The following is a 20,108-nucleotide window of genomic DNA, read 5'->3' on the forward strand; positions in this document are numbered from 1 at the left end:
GTTTTCTTTCCTATTTTAACAAAGAATGAATCTTTTAAAAAATAATTTATATGTGGTTATATTTTTCCAGTATTTGAGCTGAATTGTATTTAAAAGTTTATATTCATTGCATTCACTTCATTATTTACTCAAAGTTTTTGCTATAGGCTTTATCTTGAATGTGTAAGACCATTCGCCGTGCATAGAAGTCCCTGTATTCCTCTGGTAATTCAGCCAGTGTTTTTAAAGCTCTGTCCAAAATTTGTGCAGCTCTTGATGCTGCTGTAGGATCTTTGTTTCCATAGGTATCTGTTTTATCATAGCATTCAGATGGAAGGTGCTTCCAAAAGATATTCACTCCCACTCCAAACTCTTCAGAAATTACGTTATGGAACCATAAAGCTGGAGAAAGTTTAAGGAAAAAAAAAAGTTAAAAATAAAACCTAGAGTAAAAAAAAAAAAAAACCAAAATGTCAGTGAAATATCACAAATTGCATATAGCCAGTGTAAGAAATTCTTGTAACTAGATCCCTTCGTTAGCACACTCCCAGCTTTTAACAGAATCATTTTAACTTTTATGAATTGCCAACCAATTTAAAGTGTCAGTAACACAACCCTACTTTTAAAACCTTTGGAAATAGCAATTTTCCCTTTTAACTTGAAAGACATAATAAAGTTATATTTGTTTTGTAGTTCTGTAATTTGGGGCTATGTTTTCTGTTACTTGTTTACACTTCCTGAGTCATACAACCACATTAAAAGTGTTTATTTTTTATACACAGAACATTTCAATCATTTGAGGAGTATCTCTGACCTTTTCTGCCTCAGCACAGTACTTTTGTTCTCAAAGACTTCCTATTCAAGCTGCATTTGGTTTTCTAACTTGCTTAAATTTGCATTCATTGTAGCCTGCTTAGTTTTATACTTCTTTTTGTAATGCATTTATAAATGTCTTATATTTCTTTCAGCTCCTGTACAATAAGTATATAAAACTAAAGCAAATATTTTGGTGGTAGAGAAGATGAATAAACTTTATCATATGATATAGCTAATTAATTTTTCACTTCCTCTAGAACGTTTCTTTGTTTTCAGTTGAGTCTGAATGTTTTCAAACTATAGGTGCTATAGGAATATGAAAGCAACATCACAATATAACCAAGATGAAATAGTCATGTAAATGGTGCACCTGGGTCGTTCAGTCAGTTAAGCGTCTGGTCTGCCTTCAGCTCAAGTCATGATCTCAGGGTCCTGGGATGGAGCCCTGAGTGGGACTCCCTGCTCAGTGGGGAGTCTGCTTCTCCCTCCCCCTCTGCTCCTCCCCCACCCCTGCCACTACTCTCTCTCAAATAAATAAAATCTTAAAAAAAAAATACTAGTCACGTCAAAAAATGTTTAATCTTGTGAATGGGAGAAAGTAAGATTTACAAGATGCTAAATTTTAGAAACAAACTCATTCTAAGAGTGCTCTAGGAAAAACAAAAGCTTAAAATACTTTGATTTGCAAAACTAGTTTCAAACATGGATTTAATCTTAACTACTCTTTCTTTCAGAATCTTTTTCCTTATTCAATATAACAGGAAAAAAGCTAACCATTCTGTTAAATTTAAATGCAAAGATGGGGGTTTTGCTTTTATTTCAAAATATATGCAAATGTTAAGTATTTCTGGCTCGCTTTTTTTTCCCTTAAGTTGTATACAGAATAAGAGAAAACTGCATAGCTCTTAACCAGTCTCTAAAGATACAAAACCAAAAAATTTAAATAATAGCAATGGATTTAAACACTAGTGTGCTGGTTGTTTACAAAGAACATAAGAAGTTAATGTATCAAATTTTTATAGATAATCAATTATGTTAAGGACGTTGTATCAGGCCCCTTGGGGAATACAAAGATTGCCAAAACATGGTTCCTTATCCTCAAGCAATTTATAATGTAGCCCCAAATAAGATCATCATATTTTTATTAATACTTTTTTACTTAATTCTGTCACTGAAAAAGAGGTATTTTTTTTAAAGATTTTATTTATTCATTCGAGAGAGCACAAGCAGGGGGGAGAGGCCGAGGGAGAGGAAGAAGCAGACTCCCCACTGAGCTGGGAGCCCGACAGATCCCAGGACTCTGAGATCATGACCTAAGCTGGAGGCAGATGCTTAACCATCTGAGCCACCCAGGTGCCCCCAAAAAGAGGTATTAATGATTAAAAATATATTAACTTAAATATGAAAAATACAACTATACAAACAGAATTTGTTAATGCACTCCTTTAATCTTAATTATGATTTTTTTTTTTTTAAGATTTTATTTATTTATTTATTTGAGAGAGGGAGCGAGAAACAGCATGAGAGGGGATAGGGTCAGAGGGAGAAGCAGGCTCCCTGCTGAGCAGGGAGCCCGATGCGGGACTCGATCCAGGGACTCCAGGATCATGACCTGAGCCGAAGGCAGTCGCTTAACCAACTGAGCCACCCAGGCGCCCCTTAATTATGACTTTTATAATCTTAAGGTATTCACTTCTGAATAATTACAGATGTTAATTATATCACTAATTACTAACAACTAATGCCCTTTTTATTGTACAAAGAAATTAAGTGACACTAATTCAGACCATAGAAAATAATGCACACAGGGGCGCCTGGGTGGCTCAGTCGTTAAGCGTCTGCCTTCGGCTCAGGTCATGATCTCAGGATCCTGGGATCGAGCCCCGCATCGGGCTCCCTGCTCAGTGGGAGCCTGCTTCTCCCTCTCCTACTCCCCCTGCTTGTGTTCCCTCTATCGCTGTGTCTCTCTCTGTCAAATAAATAAAAATCTTAAAAAAAAAAAAAAAATGCACACAAAAGACATCACAGGTGTTGAGATTATAACAATTTGATATTTAATAAAATCTCTGATCTGTTTTGGCTTTGAAATATATTTACCATTTCTTGGTAAATACTTAAGTGACATAGTTCTAAAATATGCAGTTTTTTTTGTTTTTTTTTTTAAAGATTTACTTATTTTAGAGAGACGGGGGTGGCGGAGGGACAGAGAGAGGGAGAGAGTCTTAAGCAGACTCTGCGCTGAGTGCAGAGCCTGACATGGGGCGCCATCTTACAACCCTGAGATCAGGACCTGAGCCACACAGAGTCGGATGCTTAGCCCACGGTGCCACCCAGGTGTCCCAATATGCAAATATTTTAGAAAGGACTAAAAAGAACCAGGTATAATCTTTTCCCAGATACAAAGTATCTTGTTTGATGTCATTTAATAAAATAAGAGTGTAATGTTATATAGATTGCCTCTGAAAAGCAAGATCGTTAATTTTATAAGAATTTGCTTAAGCATACTTTAAACACACATACACAGTTGTATAAAAATCAACTTGTATAGGACAGAATACATATAACAAACATACATTTGTACTAAAAAAATCATATAATGGATGAGTGACAGAGTACAGATTTTATAAACAGGAAATGAATGAGGTCTAGAAATCTTACCAGGAATGAATAATACATCTCCAGCTTTAAGGGAACATTCATACCTTCTAGCCTTGGAAAACAGTGGATATTTAGCTAAGTCTGGGTTATCTATATCCAGTACTTCTGATTTAGTACCTGAAAAGTTCCAAAAAAGGATAATATAGATTAAGCAAAGTTAGCATTTCTTAAAAGGTAATCACAAATATAAACTTGAAAATTTTTCTTTTCTGTACAATTATTTATTATATCCACACTGTAAGAACAATTACTATTCTCCTGAAACCTAAGACAATTTTCAATGATCCACCCTTTATGACTATTGACATCCATGTAATATAATTAAGAAAATCTGAAAATTTCATTGTTCATATAGCCTATCATTACATATATACATGTGGAGAACACAAATACATCATAATTAGAAAGAGGCCCTAAGATGTTTTTCTATGAAAATAAAGAGGTTTCCTAAGAAGAGTAACTGAATAGACTAGACTTTTGAAATATAAACTTAAAAAAAAAAAAGTACCTGATAAATATAAATACTGGGCATCTCGAGGACTGAATAGTACAACACGCTTTTTTCCTGTCACTTGTATTAAGAAGTTATCCATTACCTGAAGGCCAATAAGAACTTATGGATAAGCAATATCTAAAATTTAAATAAACAGAACCAATGGTATATTCCAAACAGTTAAATGTAAATCCTACCTTTAGTAAGACTCGACTCACATTTCTAAAACATTTATAGTAATATGCTAACAATGCAAACATTTGTATTGTAAATGAAACTGTGCCTTTATTAAAGATATTCCTGCAGCACTGCCTTTATTAAAGATATTCCTGAAGGACTGGCAAGCCATTAGGAAATCTGAGAACTATTTGCCCTTGCCCCACCAGTATGACAGGGAGGGTAGTTATACTTATTTGAGGCTCTCCTTGGTTAGTACTTCCTTATCTGTCAAGGAATGCTATATGGCCAACATTAGGCAACAGATTGAAAGCACTTAGAAAAATTAAGTGCTGGGAAAATACAAGGTACTGCTGTAATCAACCATCACTAAACTCTTTTAATATATACGGCCAACCATAGTTTAGTTACAGGCATATTGATTTCCAAATTCTTTCTTTCCAAATTTTCTTAATGTACTTATTAATGGAGTAATCTTGACTACTTCTGCATACACAAGGGTACACTTTGTGGAAAATGTTAAAAGGCAGAGCTACGTAATTCTCAGCCAAGGAATTAAAATATATACTAAGCAAGGTATATTCATAATTATTTACATATCGCTTCTACCTAAGCATTTTTCCTTTCATTACTAACCCTTTTCTTATGTAAACCTTAACTATATATAACAGGCATTCCTTTGACTTATTTTTAATGTAAGAAAAGCTGTTTGGAATTCTCTTCTAAATCTAGATAGTGATACTAGTTAAAATTTAAAATAGTCACATAATACAATTAAAAATATATTTAAGTCACCACATCATTTTTTCACCATATCATTTATGCAAAACTTTTAAAAAATATACTAAGAATTTATGTCTATCTCATTTAATTAGAGTTATGATGTTAAAATCCTCCCAAGCGGCCCTCAGCTGAATTATAACACACTTATAAAACTTAATATAGCTTGATTTAGAGCTTTTTAAAAAATTACCTTTAGAAACCTATTAGGTATTGCTTTAGCGTCCTAAATTTCTCCACCCAACACCAAACCATATACAATACTCTTAATGTGTTTAAAAGATTTATATGCATATACTTAAGCAAGTAAAATTGTAATACCATAGAGTAAATGATCAGGGACAATATTCTATACATCTTGGTGCTCAAAGATACAGTGGACATTTCACATTCTCAAGGGATGTATAATCTAAGACCTTCAGAAATCCCCAAATTCTTCTAACTGGAAATGGCTCTCCACAAACTTCTGCCTTTCTCTTGAATAACAGTTCCATCTAGTCATGTGTATCATTTCCACATCCTCATTGTCACAACCTTAATTGCTTTTTCCACTTGTACAACTTTCCCCCTCATCTGGTGGCCGTTTTTCACATATTAAAAACCACTTCATAAAACTTAACACACACACACACAATATAACGAATCAAGAACACCACCACAGAGAAATGCAAATGTGAGAAACTAACTAGGCTATAGCATTAGTTAAATAATTTATTCCCGTATCACCAACTTGCAGAGCACTCTGTTTTCAAATCTCATGTTTCAGCAAATTATGTCTCCAAGATCTTTAGGGTAGTCTACAGAAAGTTGAAACTGTAAATGTTATGTCTATAAATGCTAAATATCTACTGTAGCTTCAGATTTCTCATTTATGTAGCATACATCATAGTGGGTCCAAAGTTGTAATCCTGGTGAGCTAATTCGAAAAACACTGGAAAAGAACTGCTCCTCTTTGAAAAATTTTGGAAACTTAATATCTCCTTCCAGTAAAGGAAACTGCTTTCTGATATCTGCAACATCCTGCATTGAGAGAAACATGGTAAGAATTTTAATAATGCAATATTTGTATAATGCTTGTTTTACCTCAGGCTGCCATCAGAGCCCATGATATTAAGGAGGAATGGGGTAAAACTGTTCATTGCTTTAAAATACTACTAAGAGATGACAGTCAACACATGAGCTTTCAAATGAAGGAATAACAGACTATGTAACAGACTGCAGATTCAACAATATCAGTACGGTTAAGCTTAATATGCTTCATTAATAGGTTCTTCCTATTTATACAATTGCCATCTACTCCAATAGTAAGTATTTAAAATTTAGGAGTCAACAATTTGAACATTATCAACTATGTAAAACCTATGGGTTTTACTGAGGGAAGAGACTAAAAGAAGTCAAAGAACTAAATGGGGACAGAAAAGGAAAAAACAGAATCTTTATCATTTTAGGGACCATTCCTTAACAATGCAGCCATACTAATTTGACTCTGAATACATGTCAAAGCTTGTATTACTGAATTATTCAGTATTTTAATAATTATTTTAGATTATATTTTATGAGCTGAATGGCCATCTGTAAAATATAGTAGAAAGGATTTTTTAATTGTGTAAAGATTAGAGTGACTTTAAACACTAAAATACTATGGTCCTACTTAAAAACTAATCAACTTTTAATAATTTTACTTCATTTTTTCTTTTAAAGATTCATTTATTTATTGGAGAGAGAGAGAGCATGTGCATGCAAGCAGGGGAGGGGCAGAGGGAGAGAGAGAAAATCCTCAAGCAGACTCCCTGCTTGAGTGCAGAGCCTGACTCGGGGCTTGATCCCAGGACCCTGAGATCATAACCTGAGCCGAAATCAAGAGTGGCCACTTAGCCGACTGAGCTACCCAGGCACCCCTAATAATTTTTCTTATTCAAGGGCAGAAATCATTGAGAAAAGAATGGGAAAAAGATGAAACAGGTCATATGTCAGGCAATAAGTATAAAAACTACAGTGCCAATTTAAAATATATACATCCATTAGGTTTTAAGCCTTTGTTTTACATTCAGAATTCTTACCTTTCTAGGGTCTTCCCCAAGTGACCGTAAGTAGTACTTCTCATCCTTAAACACCCCAAAGAAAAGTAACATAAATATTCATGTAAAAATAATAGAAAATAAAGATGGAAGGAAATGAGTTGTAAAATCTAACCCAGTTGTTTTTGAAACAGTTCCGTTTTCTTACCCTTTCTGCTAATGCTCTCTGGTGGCCATATGAAGAAATGTCTTTATTAGGCTGCTTGTAATAATGACTGGATCCATAAAATATTATATAAATATGAAAGGCAACACATACCTACTCTATCTAAAACACAATGCTTAATTCAGACTTTAAGTCATTTAGACTCTTAACAATAAGACTTAAAAGAATTCTCATTTGTATAATACACATGATCTCAAGGTATTGTTGAGGCCAATAACAAACTTAATATAATGCAAATGTAGAATAGGAGATAAATATGATAATTAAAATTTCAGTAATACATTTTAAAAAAATCTGGAACACTGCATTTTATCAAGTTAAGCCTACCACTGGTCATATAAATTTTCAAGCCAAATCCTTTAAAATCAGCTCATGTAGGAGTTAGAAATATGTCATTTCAAAAAAAAAAAAAATGTCATTTTAGAGTAGTAAATTCATGTTGATACTTAAAAAAACTGCCAATTATCCTTCACCGAGTAGCTATAAGAGAGAACTGTTTGAATTATAAAACACTACTGTTGCCTGCATTTCCTCTAAGAATTAGAGAACTGAGATAGTGGGTCAAGCACAAGGGCAAGCCAACTCAGGAATTCTGCCTCTTTTATACCTACACTGACCATTGTAACACAAAATTCAAAAATCCATGTTATTTACCTTAACAACGTATTATAAATCTATGACCAAAAATTTAACTCTACTCTCAGATCCAGTGTTTTTATATTTTTAAGTAATACCAGATAATTTCTATAAATTTATTATTGGCTAAATAGGTTTCAAAGTATGCTCTTCAAAATTCTAAGAGTTTTCTACCAGTTCTAATGTTTCAGGATTGGAAAAAAAATTCATGGGCAGACACAGAGGTGCACTGCTCAGAACCCCTTTAAGAAAGAATTCATTGCTAGTTGCATAGAGTGTGATTAACTTATGGCTGCCAGCCATTAATTCTTTCAGGTCTACCTCAGCCTTTCAAGGTCATGCTCTTCTTGGGGTAGCCCCAACCAATGACTGAGCAAGACAGTAAAAGGCTTAGGCATTGCCAACACACACAGCACTCCTCTAACAGGCAGTCTTTGCTCAGGAGTTCCACAGTGAGCTGGCAGAGAGTCCGTCAGATCTAGGTCACTGTCTGATGGCTTCCCCCTACCCAATCCTTCTCTTTCCTTTCAGGGGTATTACTCCCCAGTAAACCTATTTGCACTCCTAATTCCATCTTAACACCTGCTTCCTGAAAGACTGAAATACTTTCCATAATTTTAAGATGTAAATATACATGTATAGTCAGTTGCCCTTTGAAACTTTCCTGTCCAAGGGTAATGAGCAGCACAGATGTAAATAGCCATGAAATGTCAAGTGAAGTAAGAGAAACAGAGACAAGATAAAGGATTTACGTCTAAAGATTATGGAAAGTATATAAATAAGATGAATATACACTGTTAGTTCAGGTATAGTTAATGGAATCAGTTTTAGTAGACAATCTTATCATACCACAGAATCACAGACCTGCAGAGTTTGGAGGGATCCTGGTGGTAATCTGATGTGACCACTACCTGTTGAAACAACTGTGAGCAGGCAGCACTTGTCACTACCAAACTGGCCACCAGCCTGGCTGGCTCAAATGCAGACAACAGCTTTATTCAAAGCTTAAAAAGCAGTTTATTTTTAAAATGTGCTTTTGAGATAACCGTGAATTTTTAAAAAATGTATTTATATATAAGCCTCAATGCTTTATCTCAAGATATTTAAATTGAATTAAAACTGAATTATAAAAGGGCGCCTGGGTGGCTCAGTTGGTTAAGCGACTGCCTTCAGCTCAGGTCATGATCCTGGAGTCCCGGGATCAAGTCCCACATCGGGCTCCCTGCTCAGCAGGGGGTCTGCTTCTCCCTCTGACCCTCTTCCCTCTCTTGCTATCTGTCTCTCATTCTCTCTCTCTCTCAAATAAATAAATAAAATCTTAAAAAAAACAAAAAACAAAAACTGAATTATAATGTAAATAAGTAGAATTCTTCTGCATTTAATCCTGAACAAATGTTATAGCAAATACAACAGAAATCACATTAATAACAATAATAAAATATAGAAATAGTCTAACAGTCAATAAGATATGAAAATAAAGTTCTCCTTCAGCATTTGAACCGAATATCAGACCAAAGCATTTTCTTTTCTTTTCTTTTTTTTTTTTTTTTTTGAGAGAGAGCGAGCACAAGCAGGGGGAGCAGCAGAGGGAGAGGGAGAAGCAGGCTCCCCACCGAGCAGGGAGCCAGATGCTCAATCCCAGGACCCTGGGATCATGACCTGAGCTGAAGGCAGCCGTTTAACTGACTGAGCCACCCAGGTGCCCCAGACCAAAGCATTTTCAAAGAAAGTTATCATTTATCGCTAACATTTAGTAAGTAGTTTCCACATGTCAGGCATTGTGCTAAGTACTCTACAGATTTTATTTAGTTAACTGTCACAAAAACCTTATCAAACAGGTACTGTTATTGTTCCTATTTTATAGATGAGTAGACTGAGGTACAGAAAAATAATTTGGCCAAAGTTTGAGATCTAATAAATAGCAAAACTAGATCTACTGGCACACACAACCAAACCTTAAAAACAGCTATCAGAGAAGACTACAGCTCTTGTATATCTAATATTCTTGTATAAGAAAATCCACCTAGTATATACATATTAATGCTTTCTAAAGAAAATATGTTCAAAGCAGTTACCTCTGAAATAAAGAATTCTTCATGCTTTTCTTCAGCTGCCCTCTGAACCAACTTATCAAAAGGTAAAGTTCTGAAATAAAGACAAAGAAGCCTTGGACTCAATAAGTCAACTAGTAATACCCTTATCACTATATATAGGCTTTTTGGAGTTGTATATGCTCTTCTGTTTTACAATAGCCATAATTTTATTATAATCTATTATGTGGAATTTTAAATTTTCAAAATTCATTTAGCAGTATGCTTATTTGACCTAGATTGTCTAAAATTATAATTTCAAAAATTAAAGACTTCTAAATCTATGGGACAGATGAATCCTTATGTCAATACCCTCCTATTCCAAGTTACTGTTAGAAAAATGTTTCTATGGTATCTGGTTACCTCTGGATATACACAAACTTTCAAATGTGCTACTTCAAGTGTCATGGCAAAACAAGTCTTGTGACTGAGAAATGGGACAAACTACTAAGTGCTACTTTGGAAGAGATAGTAGGTAAATGATCCAGTAAGATCAACTCCTTCACTCTCTCACTGATCTTCCTGCCTTCTGGAACTACCACAGAAAACAGAAGCCCACAACACTGCTCTCAATCTCCTTCACCACTCTGTCATTTTAAGGCTTCTGAGGAATACCTCAAGGAGAATTCAGGGAAGTGACCAAGTTTTATTCTTCTTCAACATTTCTGTTCAAATGGCTATCTCCTTCCCTTGTGGTAAACGGGGCTGAACATCACAAAAGCAGTTCGTTTCCTTTTATCTCACTATTGAGCCTGGAGGGCTACCATTTCTCTGGGTCCCATCCTGTCCCTTCACCAGTCTAGAAGCAAAAGTACTGATCCCTACATGAAGATGATAACAGTAACATCAAGACAATGAAGTCCTCAAAAGCATCTGGGTCAAAAGCCTCTCCACCCAACCCCCATTGCACTCCAGCCTCCAAACCTCTGATTAAGAGTAGTAGTCTTTTCTCTCCTTTTTTTCTTTTAGTCTTTTCACTCTTACCACCAAATATCTTTCCACTTTAAATCTGTACTGAGGAAATGGGGAGAAAGGGTTAGCAAAAACCCTTTCTCCTTCTCTATAAGATGACCTTGGGCTTACCTTTTCCTAGCAGTGCTTTTGTAGAAACCTACTGGGTAAAGATAAATGTGGAAGGTCACCTGTGATATCAGTTAACATTGTTTATTGTAAAAAATGACCCCTAATTGATGAACTATGTCTGGACTGAGAGGCTGATGAGTGGATTATAAATATTTGTTAAGAAGCAAAAGATATGGCTTCCCTGTGTGTGGTGTAACTCTTGTAATTGAGTTTGTCCCTTGGAGGAACCTAGATGCTAAATTCATGGGCCATTTCATGTCACTGGTTTCTGTGGACTATGTGGTTTCATTTAGCTAAGGTGTTTCTATACCCATCTTTATAGTCTTTCTTGTTCCCTTGCAATTAAGCTGTCACTTGGTGAACCAAAAAATGGCTCCTGGATTGGTACAAGGACTCCCACTGATACTATACTGCTAGAATATAGTTTCCTGCCTTGTATCCTTTTGTAAAGCTAAGTGAATCTGATGCCAGATTATGGACTAATAGGTCCTGTGGGCGCGAATGTCAATCTGAACTTGAGGACATTGCTGATGATTATGTATAAGAGTGAGCACTGCAAGAGAGAAGAAAGGAGTCTGCCATCTGCTCAGACCAATTTGCTACTACAGTTTCTAGCTAATTATATCAACAAATTTACTTGGCATCCTCCTATGCAATGTTTTCCATCTCTGACCTCACCATAGACCCTTCATTCCTACCAAAGCAACTTTGAAGAGTTTGGGGAAAATATGGAAGCCTCTCAGGTACAGAGCTACCCCTGTAATTGGTGCAGTTGCCTAGGCTTATCTTTTTACTAGGGAAAACTCAGAAGTGTTTCAAGACCTTTATAAGAACAGGGCAAATAGAGTAACTCAATCCAGAGAAGCAGAACTTGGGTGCCCTCAGCAATCTTTTTCCTTAGGTAGTGGTGCCTGTCAGAGCTTCTGAGAGAGGGGGGAACAAGGTGTGAATTAGGAAGTTCCTTAGACTCAAGGTTTCCATCTATCCCATGCATGTTTCAAAAAGAAGGACATCTGCTATTTAAGTTCCATCAGTCTGGACTGGTAACAGACCAGTAAGGGAGGTAGTATCAAAGAAGGGTTAGGATCATGGGTTCTGTGGAGTCAGGCAAATTTGGATATAAATTTGGTTCCATTATTTCAAGCTATATGATCTTGGGTAAGTTACTTAATGTATTTAAGCCTCCATTTTCTCAATTGTATAATTATTGAAAACAAAACAAAAAAAACTACCTCACAGCCTTTCTAAATTAAATCTAGGATGCATGGCACAGTACTTGATATATAGTAAGTGCTCAGTAAAGGACAAATGGTGGGGTTAACAACAATGATAATGTACCCTTCAGCAGCATGAAAGTGGTTACCAACATTAAGAAAAAGAAAAAATAATCTTCAGTGTCCTGTTTCCCATTTGCAAAAGCTGCTTTGCAAAATCAAGATCAGGATTAATAAAAGTATAATAAATAGTAAGAGCAGGATGATGAAAGGAATTAGATGATGTGATAGACAGAAGCAGTTAAATAGAGCTATATTAAAAGTCAGACTGATTTACTTCTTTAAATCTATGACCAGAAGAATACCAACACTATTCTTCCACCACACAATACTCCTCTCACTCATAGTACCCTGAGTCTGGAAGAACACTGATAGCCACCAAGAAGAAAGAAGTAAAAGCTAAGACCTGGAAATGTATTGCTCTTCAAATATTTAATAAGCAGAAATGCAACCTTAAACTAAAGTGATGACAATGATATATGTGTGTAGGATTTATTCCTTTCTAGACTCTTTCTGACCTAGATGCCTCCCTTCTTTCCTACTCCCTGGTAACTGCCAAAAATGACTACATCTATTTTTTTCTTGCACTAAGAAAATAATCTTGCAACTCTTTAGTAGCTCTCGTGAAAGGCCTGGAGAAAGCTGGGATAGGAACTATTACATAATGTATGTGATTCAAAAACAAGTTTTGAGAAGTTTATGGAACACGACAAAACAGCAAAGCAATTCAAGATGAAGTTTCAATACCCATTTGTTATGGCTTTGGACTCTCTGGAAAATAAACATCATTAACTGCCGGCTTAAAAACGTTCATCATTCCAGCACTTTCATCCACCTTTTTGATTTAATAAAAAATGAAAAGTTCTTACACTTAGAAAAACTTGTGGCAATTAAACTCAATTCACGGCCTATTAAAAACCAAAACTATAATGGTGAATATTCAAAGGATCAAAAACTGAGAAATGCTTTGGCAAGCTGCTATATGAGCTTGGAAAACTCTAATGAGAAAGGAATGGCTCTGGACATTAGAAGCTCTGTTTAACTCATCTCTAAACTCTGGAAGGAACAGTGAGAACCATCTTTCTTTAAAAAGCAGTCTTTTGTGAACTACATGGTTTTTTAATAGACTGAGTTTACTGGAAACTGCACGTGCAGAATATAAATATTTGTTTTTTAACATTTTTTTTTTTAAGATTTTATTTATTTATTCATGAGAGACAGAGAGAAACAGAGGGAGAAGCAGGCTCCCAAGGAGCGGGAAGCCCGATGCAGGACTCTATCCCAGGATCCTGGGATCATGACCTGAGCCGAAGGCAGACGCTTAACCATCTGAGCCACCCAGGCGCCCTTGTTTTTTAACATTTTTAATGAAACATGGGAATAAATAACATATTACATCTATAAGATTACAACATTTAAAACTTTCAAGTTTGGACACTCAACAGCTTTTAACTATCTTACTTACTTTTAAGATATCCCAAAGCATAAAGTGACAACCACAAGGGAAATTAAAAGTATTTAAGGTTATTTTGTCAAAAGAGAAAATTTAGTATGATTTTTTTAAAACTATCCAAGTTGATGAAAAACTATACCAAACATAGCAACTACCTGTCCTTTATTTCTGGAGAGAGCAGAAAAAGAAAACATGGCCTTACACTTCTGTCACAATAATTACAAATTAGAAAATCTTCTAAAAATAAGAGCATTAAAAATCAAAATAGGTTATGAAGGAAAACTTCAGAATTCATTACTCTAGATAACAATTACTAATGAGGTAGGATCAATTAATTAATGAAGCACTGAATGAGTATAGCACACCCAACGTTAGAGGTACTCTAACTCCAGTTACAGAAATCCAGTTCCTTCCATAGCTCCAGAAGGTATCAGGCATATACCTTATTTGAAAAAAATGGTCTTTGCAAATGTTTTTATATAACTGTGTAAACTCAGAATTCTTGTCTTTTAAAAGCTATTCTTTAAAAATTAGCAAGCTATTCCATGACTGTATCAAAGTAGCCAAAAGATCAAATGCCATATGGTCTTTGTATAATAATACAAAAATATTTTCAAGGCTTAAAGTAAGTTATTTGTAGTCCCAGAGTAAACCTCAGAAGAAAATACCTATATACAAAGTTCTTACTAATGAAGTTCATCTGGGCAACTGCAGCAACATGAATCTTTACTTCTTTTCTCCCTCCAACTTGGCTCAGGTAATCCACTGTCCATTTGCTTGTGCATGCCCCCAAATCAATTCCTTCCAACACTAGGGGTTTTCTCTGTAAGTGGGGAAAAATATACAACAAAAAATTAGGGAAAATGAACAATATATCTGGAGTTATATTTGGCAATAGAAGGACAAAAACAATTAAGGAATGATTCTTGATCCTAAGATGCTCAAACTCAAACCTTTGACAATTCATGCTATAAAGCAGGAAGAGCATCAATGTAATAGAACAAAATTTTAACATTAGGAAAATAAACCAAATGAAACAGGAGTACCATTACTAGCTGAGAACAAGAAATCTGAACATTATTTAAAGCATTTTCAGGGTGCCTGGGTGGCTCAGTTGGTTGAGCATCTGACTCGTGATTTCAGCTCAGGTCATGATCTCATGGATCATGGGATTGAGCCCCACATCTGGGCTCCAGCACTCAGCGGCAAGTCTGCTCAAGATTCTCTCTCTCCCGGGGCGCCTGGGTGGCTCAGTCGTTGAGTGTCTGCCTTCAGCTCGGGTCATGATCCCGGAGTCCTGGGATCGAGCCCCGCATCGGGCTCCCTGCTCGGCGGGAGGCCTGCTTCTCCCTCTCTCACTCCCCCTGCTTGTGTTCCTTCTCTCACTGTGTCTCTCTATCAAATAAATAAAATCTTTAAAAAAAAAAAAAGATTCTCTCTCTCCCTTTGCCCTCCCCACCCTCACACTTGCGCTCTCTCACAAATAAATAAATCTTTAAAAAAAGGCATTTTCACAAGTGTCATTTATGACAAAAATATAAATGATTAAAATTTGTATTTTATAGTCAAATATTGTTTGTAACTTTTTATTTTGATACTATTTCAAACTTGTGGAAAAGCTGCAAGAACAAAGAACTCCCATATACCCTTTACTCTGATTCACCAACTGTTAATTTAACATTTGCCTCATTTACTTTATCATTTGTTCTCACTCTATGTTGTGTATAGAGAGGAACATATTAAAAATAATTAAATTTTTTCTTAACTACTTCAAGGTATTGCTGACATCATACTCCTTTATCTCCAAAAACTGGAGTATATTTCCTGAGAACAAAGACATTTTCTTACATAGTCACAGAATAATTATCAAAATTACATTTAACACTGATATAATACTACGACTTCACAGTCCATATCCAAATTTTGCTAACTGTCCTAATAATATCCCTTATAGTTGCTTTTTGTTTTGTTTTGTTTTGTTTTCCCATTTCTGAGATGCCACATTGCATTTAGTTGCCATGTCTCTTAATATGGAACAGTTCGTCAGCCTTTTTCTTCCATGATCTCGATGTTTTTGAAAAGTACAGGCCAGTTATTTTGTAGGAAGCCTTTCAATTTCAGTTTATCTGATGTTTCTTCATGATTAGATTCAGGTTATGCATTTTTAGAAGGAATGTACCAAAGAAGCAATGTTGTGTCCTTCTCAGTGCAACGCATCAGGTAGCACATGATATTTTGCCCTATTATTTGTGATGTTAATTTTGATCAACTGGTAATTCCTCCCTGAATTAAGTATTGCTATGATGAACACAAAAATTATGGTTTTTAAAAACTCCATCATCTTCTACATTAGTTGGCTTTCTGATGTCAAAATGAGCTAATTTATTTATTTATCTCCATTAACTTTATTCACTTGGTTATAATCTACTGATATAATTTTGATGTTCAAATTATCTTAGATTTGGCCAGTAGGATCCAAATCAAGCTGGCTCTTGTGACTTTTTACCTGAACACTTCCTTACTTCATAGCAAAGAAAACACAATCCAGAATCCTTTTATACTCTTTCCATCCCAGCCCTACAGTCATTTCTTCAAGCAGCTCTGGTTTCTTTTAAAGGGTATGTTACTTAAAACCATGATCTGGGTGTTAGGTGTGTTCATTGCTATTGGGGTATCATTACTTCTAGGCCTTCTTAGTGGACAGGGCTAGGAAATATGTGGAAGTCTGTGTATACTTATTCCCCCTTTTCCCAGATACGCATGTGTGCGCATGCACACACACCCCCACCCCACATATGTATATACCATATCTATTTATCTCTCTCTCCAAGCATATGTATATACTATACACATACACACACACACATGCACTTAATGGATGTATCTATGAACGAACCATAATACCTCTAATACTGATACCTCAATTCTGATCTTATACCACAAGACTCATTTTAATTTTTGTTTATATATTCGTAACTCCTTTCTCCTAACAATGAGAAACCTCGTTCCTATTATCCTCAATGTTTAATCAATTGAATAAATTCAAAGTAAGTACTTTCACAATTGCTAAGTCACATCACTATAAAAAGCAAGTCTATTAACTAGAGTTCAGTATTTGTTTGTAGTTTTTTTTGTCTTTAGACTGAGGATATACAATATGTACTGTGTTCAAAAGTGACTTGGGTTACTTATCTTCCTCCCTCTTACTTACTATTTTTTTATATTTTATATTTGAGTTTTGGGTTTTTTAATCATCCTCATCCTTGTTAATTTTATTATTACTATTACTTTAGAATGTAAAATATTAATGTGATCCCCAAAGTCAAAACTATACAAAAAGGTCACCCCAGCCACATTCTTTCACCTCATACTCACTCATCCCCTATAGATAACCAGTCTCATTTCTGGCTTATCATTCCTTTTTTCCACACCCCCCTCCCCAAAGAGACCAAAAACATATATACTTCTTTATTTCCCCTTCTTTTTTTCACAAAAAGTTGGCATGTTATGTATTTTCTTTTGTAATTTGATTTTTTTTTTAATTTCAAAACATATCCTGGAAATCACTGCTATCAGTTCAGGTTATCTTCCTCATTCTTTTTTGTTGTTGTTGTTTTTTAAAGATTTTATTTATTTATTTGACAGAGAGTGAGAGAGGGAACACAAGCAGGGGGAGTGGGAGAGGGAGAAGCAGGCTTCCCGCCGAGCAGGGAGCCCGATGTGGGGCCGGATGTGGGGCTCGATCCCAGGACCCTGAGATCATGACCTAAGCCGAAGGCAGACCCTTAACGACTAAGCCACCCAGGCGCCCTTCTCATTCGTTTTTACAGCTTTGTACACCACAGTGTAAATGAGCAATTTAATCAATCACTCTCCTATGCATAGTTTTTTTTTTTTTTAATGTGTTGAACTTCATGGACTCTACACACTTTTTTTTTTTTAAGATTTCATTTATTTATTTGAGAGAGAGAATGAGATAGAGAGAGAGAGCATGAGACAGGGGAGGGTCAGAGGGAGAAGCAGACTCCCTGCCGAGCAGGGAGCCTGATGCGGGACTCGATCCCAGGACTCCAGGATCATGACCTGAGCCGAAGGCAGTCGCTTAACCAACTGAGCCACCCAGGCACCCATAGTTTTTTTTTTTTTTTTAGGTTATTTGCACTAATCCTCAAAGGAAACTCCTAAAAGTGGGACTGCTGGATCATAAAGTAAACATATATACAGTTTCATTAGATACACCAAATTCCCCCCCCACAAGAGTTGTACCATTTGGCATAAAGTGTGAGAGTGCCAGTTCCTTCACAGCCTCACCAACAGTAGTATTTTTAAAAATCAGCCTTCTGATTTTTTGCCAATGATAGATAAGAAATGGAATATCAGTTTGGCTTGAGGTTCTCTTATGAGTAAAGTTGAACACCATTTCATGTTTAGAGGTCATTTTATCTTTTTTTTTTTTTTTTTTGGTCAACTGCTCACATTTTATCAGACTTTTGGCCTTTCACACCCCACCCCTTTAATTTTTAAAAGTTCTTAAATACATGGGCTTCTATGGCCCTTTTATGAAACATGTTGCCAATATTTTTTTTCCAGCTTGTATTCTATGTATTCAAATTTTAATCTTTTACTACACCTGAATTTTCAGTCATAGTTAGAAAGCCCTTCCACAGACCTACATTATAGAGGAATTTACCTATGTTTTCTTCTAGTACTGTGTAGTTTCACTTTATATTTGCGTCTCTGATCCATTTAGAGATTACTCTTGTGTATGGTGTCAGATATAAATCTAATTTTATCATTTTTTAAATGACTATCCAATTGCCCCAGCACCATTTATTTAAAAGAAAATGTGGTGTGTGTATATATATATACATATACATACATATATACAATGGAATATTATGCAGCCATCAAAAAGAATGAAATCTTGCCATTTGCAATGACATGGATGGAACTGGAGGGTATTATGCTGAGCGAAATAAGTCAATCAGAGAAAGACATGTATCATATGACGTCACTGATATGAGGAATTCTTAATCTCAGGAAACAAACTGAGGGTTGCTGGAGTGGTGGGCGGTGGGAGGGATGGGGTGGCTGGGTGATAGACACTGGGGAGGGTATGTGCTATGGTGAGCACTGTGAACTGTGCAAGACTGTTGAATCACAGATCTGTACCTCTGAAGCAAATAATACATTATATGTTAAAAAAAAAAAAAAAGAAGAAGAAGAAGATAGCAGGAGGGGAAGAATGAATGGGGGGAATCAGAGGGGGAGACGAATCATGAGAGATGATGGACTCTGAGAAACAAACTGAGGGTTCTAGAGGGGAGAGGGGTGAGTGGATGGGTTAGCCTGGTGATGGGTATTAAAGAGGGCACATATTGAATGGAGCACTTGGTGTTACACGCAAACAATGCATCATGGAACACTACATCAAAAACTAATGATGTAATGTATGGTGATTAACAACATAATAATAATAAAAAAAAAGTTCCTTTGCGCCAGTGATTCTTAACATACCGTGTTTATCACATACTAAATCTCCATATAAATGGAAATTTACTTCTGAATATATGTAGATCTCCAGACTTTTGGTTCTATTTCTCTGGTCTATCTATTCATGCACCTATATCACACTGTTAACTATTAAAACATGTTAAAAATATGAAGCCTATGCCCCCTTGTAGATTTTCTTTAGTGTTTCCAAAGAAAGATCTTGTTTTCCAATTTCATTAATTTCTAATTTTATTACATTGTGACCAGAGTGTTGTTTGCAATTTTCCAGTTTATGAAACTTAGTGATGCTTTCTCTGTGACATATTATCTGTCTTGCCTGGGAAGATTACATGACAAAATACCCTCTGCCATGCATCTTACAAAGCATTTCCACATACAACAGTGGATCTCCACAGTGGTGCTCTGCAAACATCTTATATTAACACATACTGAGGTGGGGGTGGGGAGTGCAACAACAAACCAACCAGCACTAGACCCACAAATAAATGAAGGCTTAGATCCTCTCTGTAGGTTGCTAATTCCCAAAAAAAACCCACTTCATTCCTGCTTCTTTAATACTGAGAACTGTAGCTCTATGACCACCTTGTAAATATCAAGTGAAATTGCGGGGAGAGAGGAGTTCAACCATAAGCATACTAACTATAACCTTGTCCGTTATTTTTTTCTTTAAATATCTGCTGGGCTCTTAGTCTCAGTTTCTCTGAAGTATGGGTTCCCTTACAAAGCACTGCAAGTAAAAATACTTCTCTTTAATATTTTCCTCTTGAGTTTTTCTCTTAAAGAACTAAGGTTCGAATTACACATATAAGAGCTTCCAACGTCTGAATTAGAACCCAGGTTAGTTAGAATCCAAGACCGGTGGAAGTTTCCTGAGGGATTCCCATCGCTTCCCCTTTGGCTCAGTGCAGTGA

At 35.8% G+C, this 20,108-nt stretch overlaps 1 protein-coding gene across 1 annotated transcript in view; it reads right to left on the minus strand.

The window, feature by feature from the left end:
* TYW5 (tRNA-yW synthesizing protein 5) overlaps positions 1-20,108 on the minus strand; it is a 20,927-nt gene continuing 819 nt past the window's right edge. The window contains exons 2-8 of the mRNA XM_021702718.1: positions 14,352-14,506; positions 9,859-9,928; positions 6,964-7,008; positions 5,786-5,923; positions 3,962-4,049; positions 3,454-3,570; positions 1-381 (exon numbers count right to left, since the gene is read on the minus strand). Of these exons, the coding sequence (XP_021558393.1) occupies positions 125-381; positions 3,454-3,570; positions 3,962-4,049; positions 5,786-5,923; positions 6,964-7,008; positions 9,859-9,928; positions 14,352-14,506 (870 nt within the window). The 3' untranslated portion in view covers positions 1-124. The remainder of the gene's footprint in view (positions 382-3,453; positions 3,571-3,961; positions 4,050-5,785; positions 5,924-6,963; positions 7,009-9,858; positions 9,929-14,351; positions 14,507-20,108) is intronic.

The sequence above is a fragment of the Neomonachus schauinslandi genome, chromosome 3 (genome assembly GCF_002201575.2).
Source record: "Neomonachus schauinslandi chromosome 3, ASM220157v2, whole genome shotgun sequence".
NCBI classification, from domain to species: domain Eukaryota; kingdom Metazoa; phylum Chordata; class Mammalia; order Carnivora; family Phocidae; genus Neomonachus; species Neomonachus schauinslandi.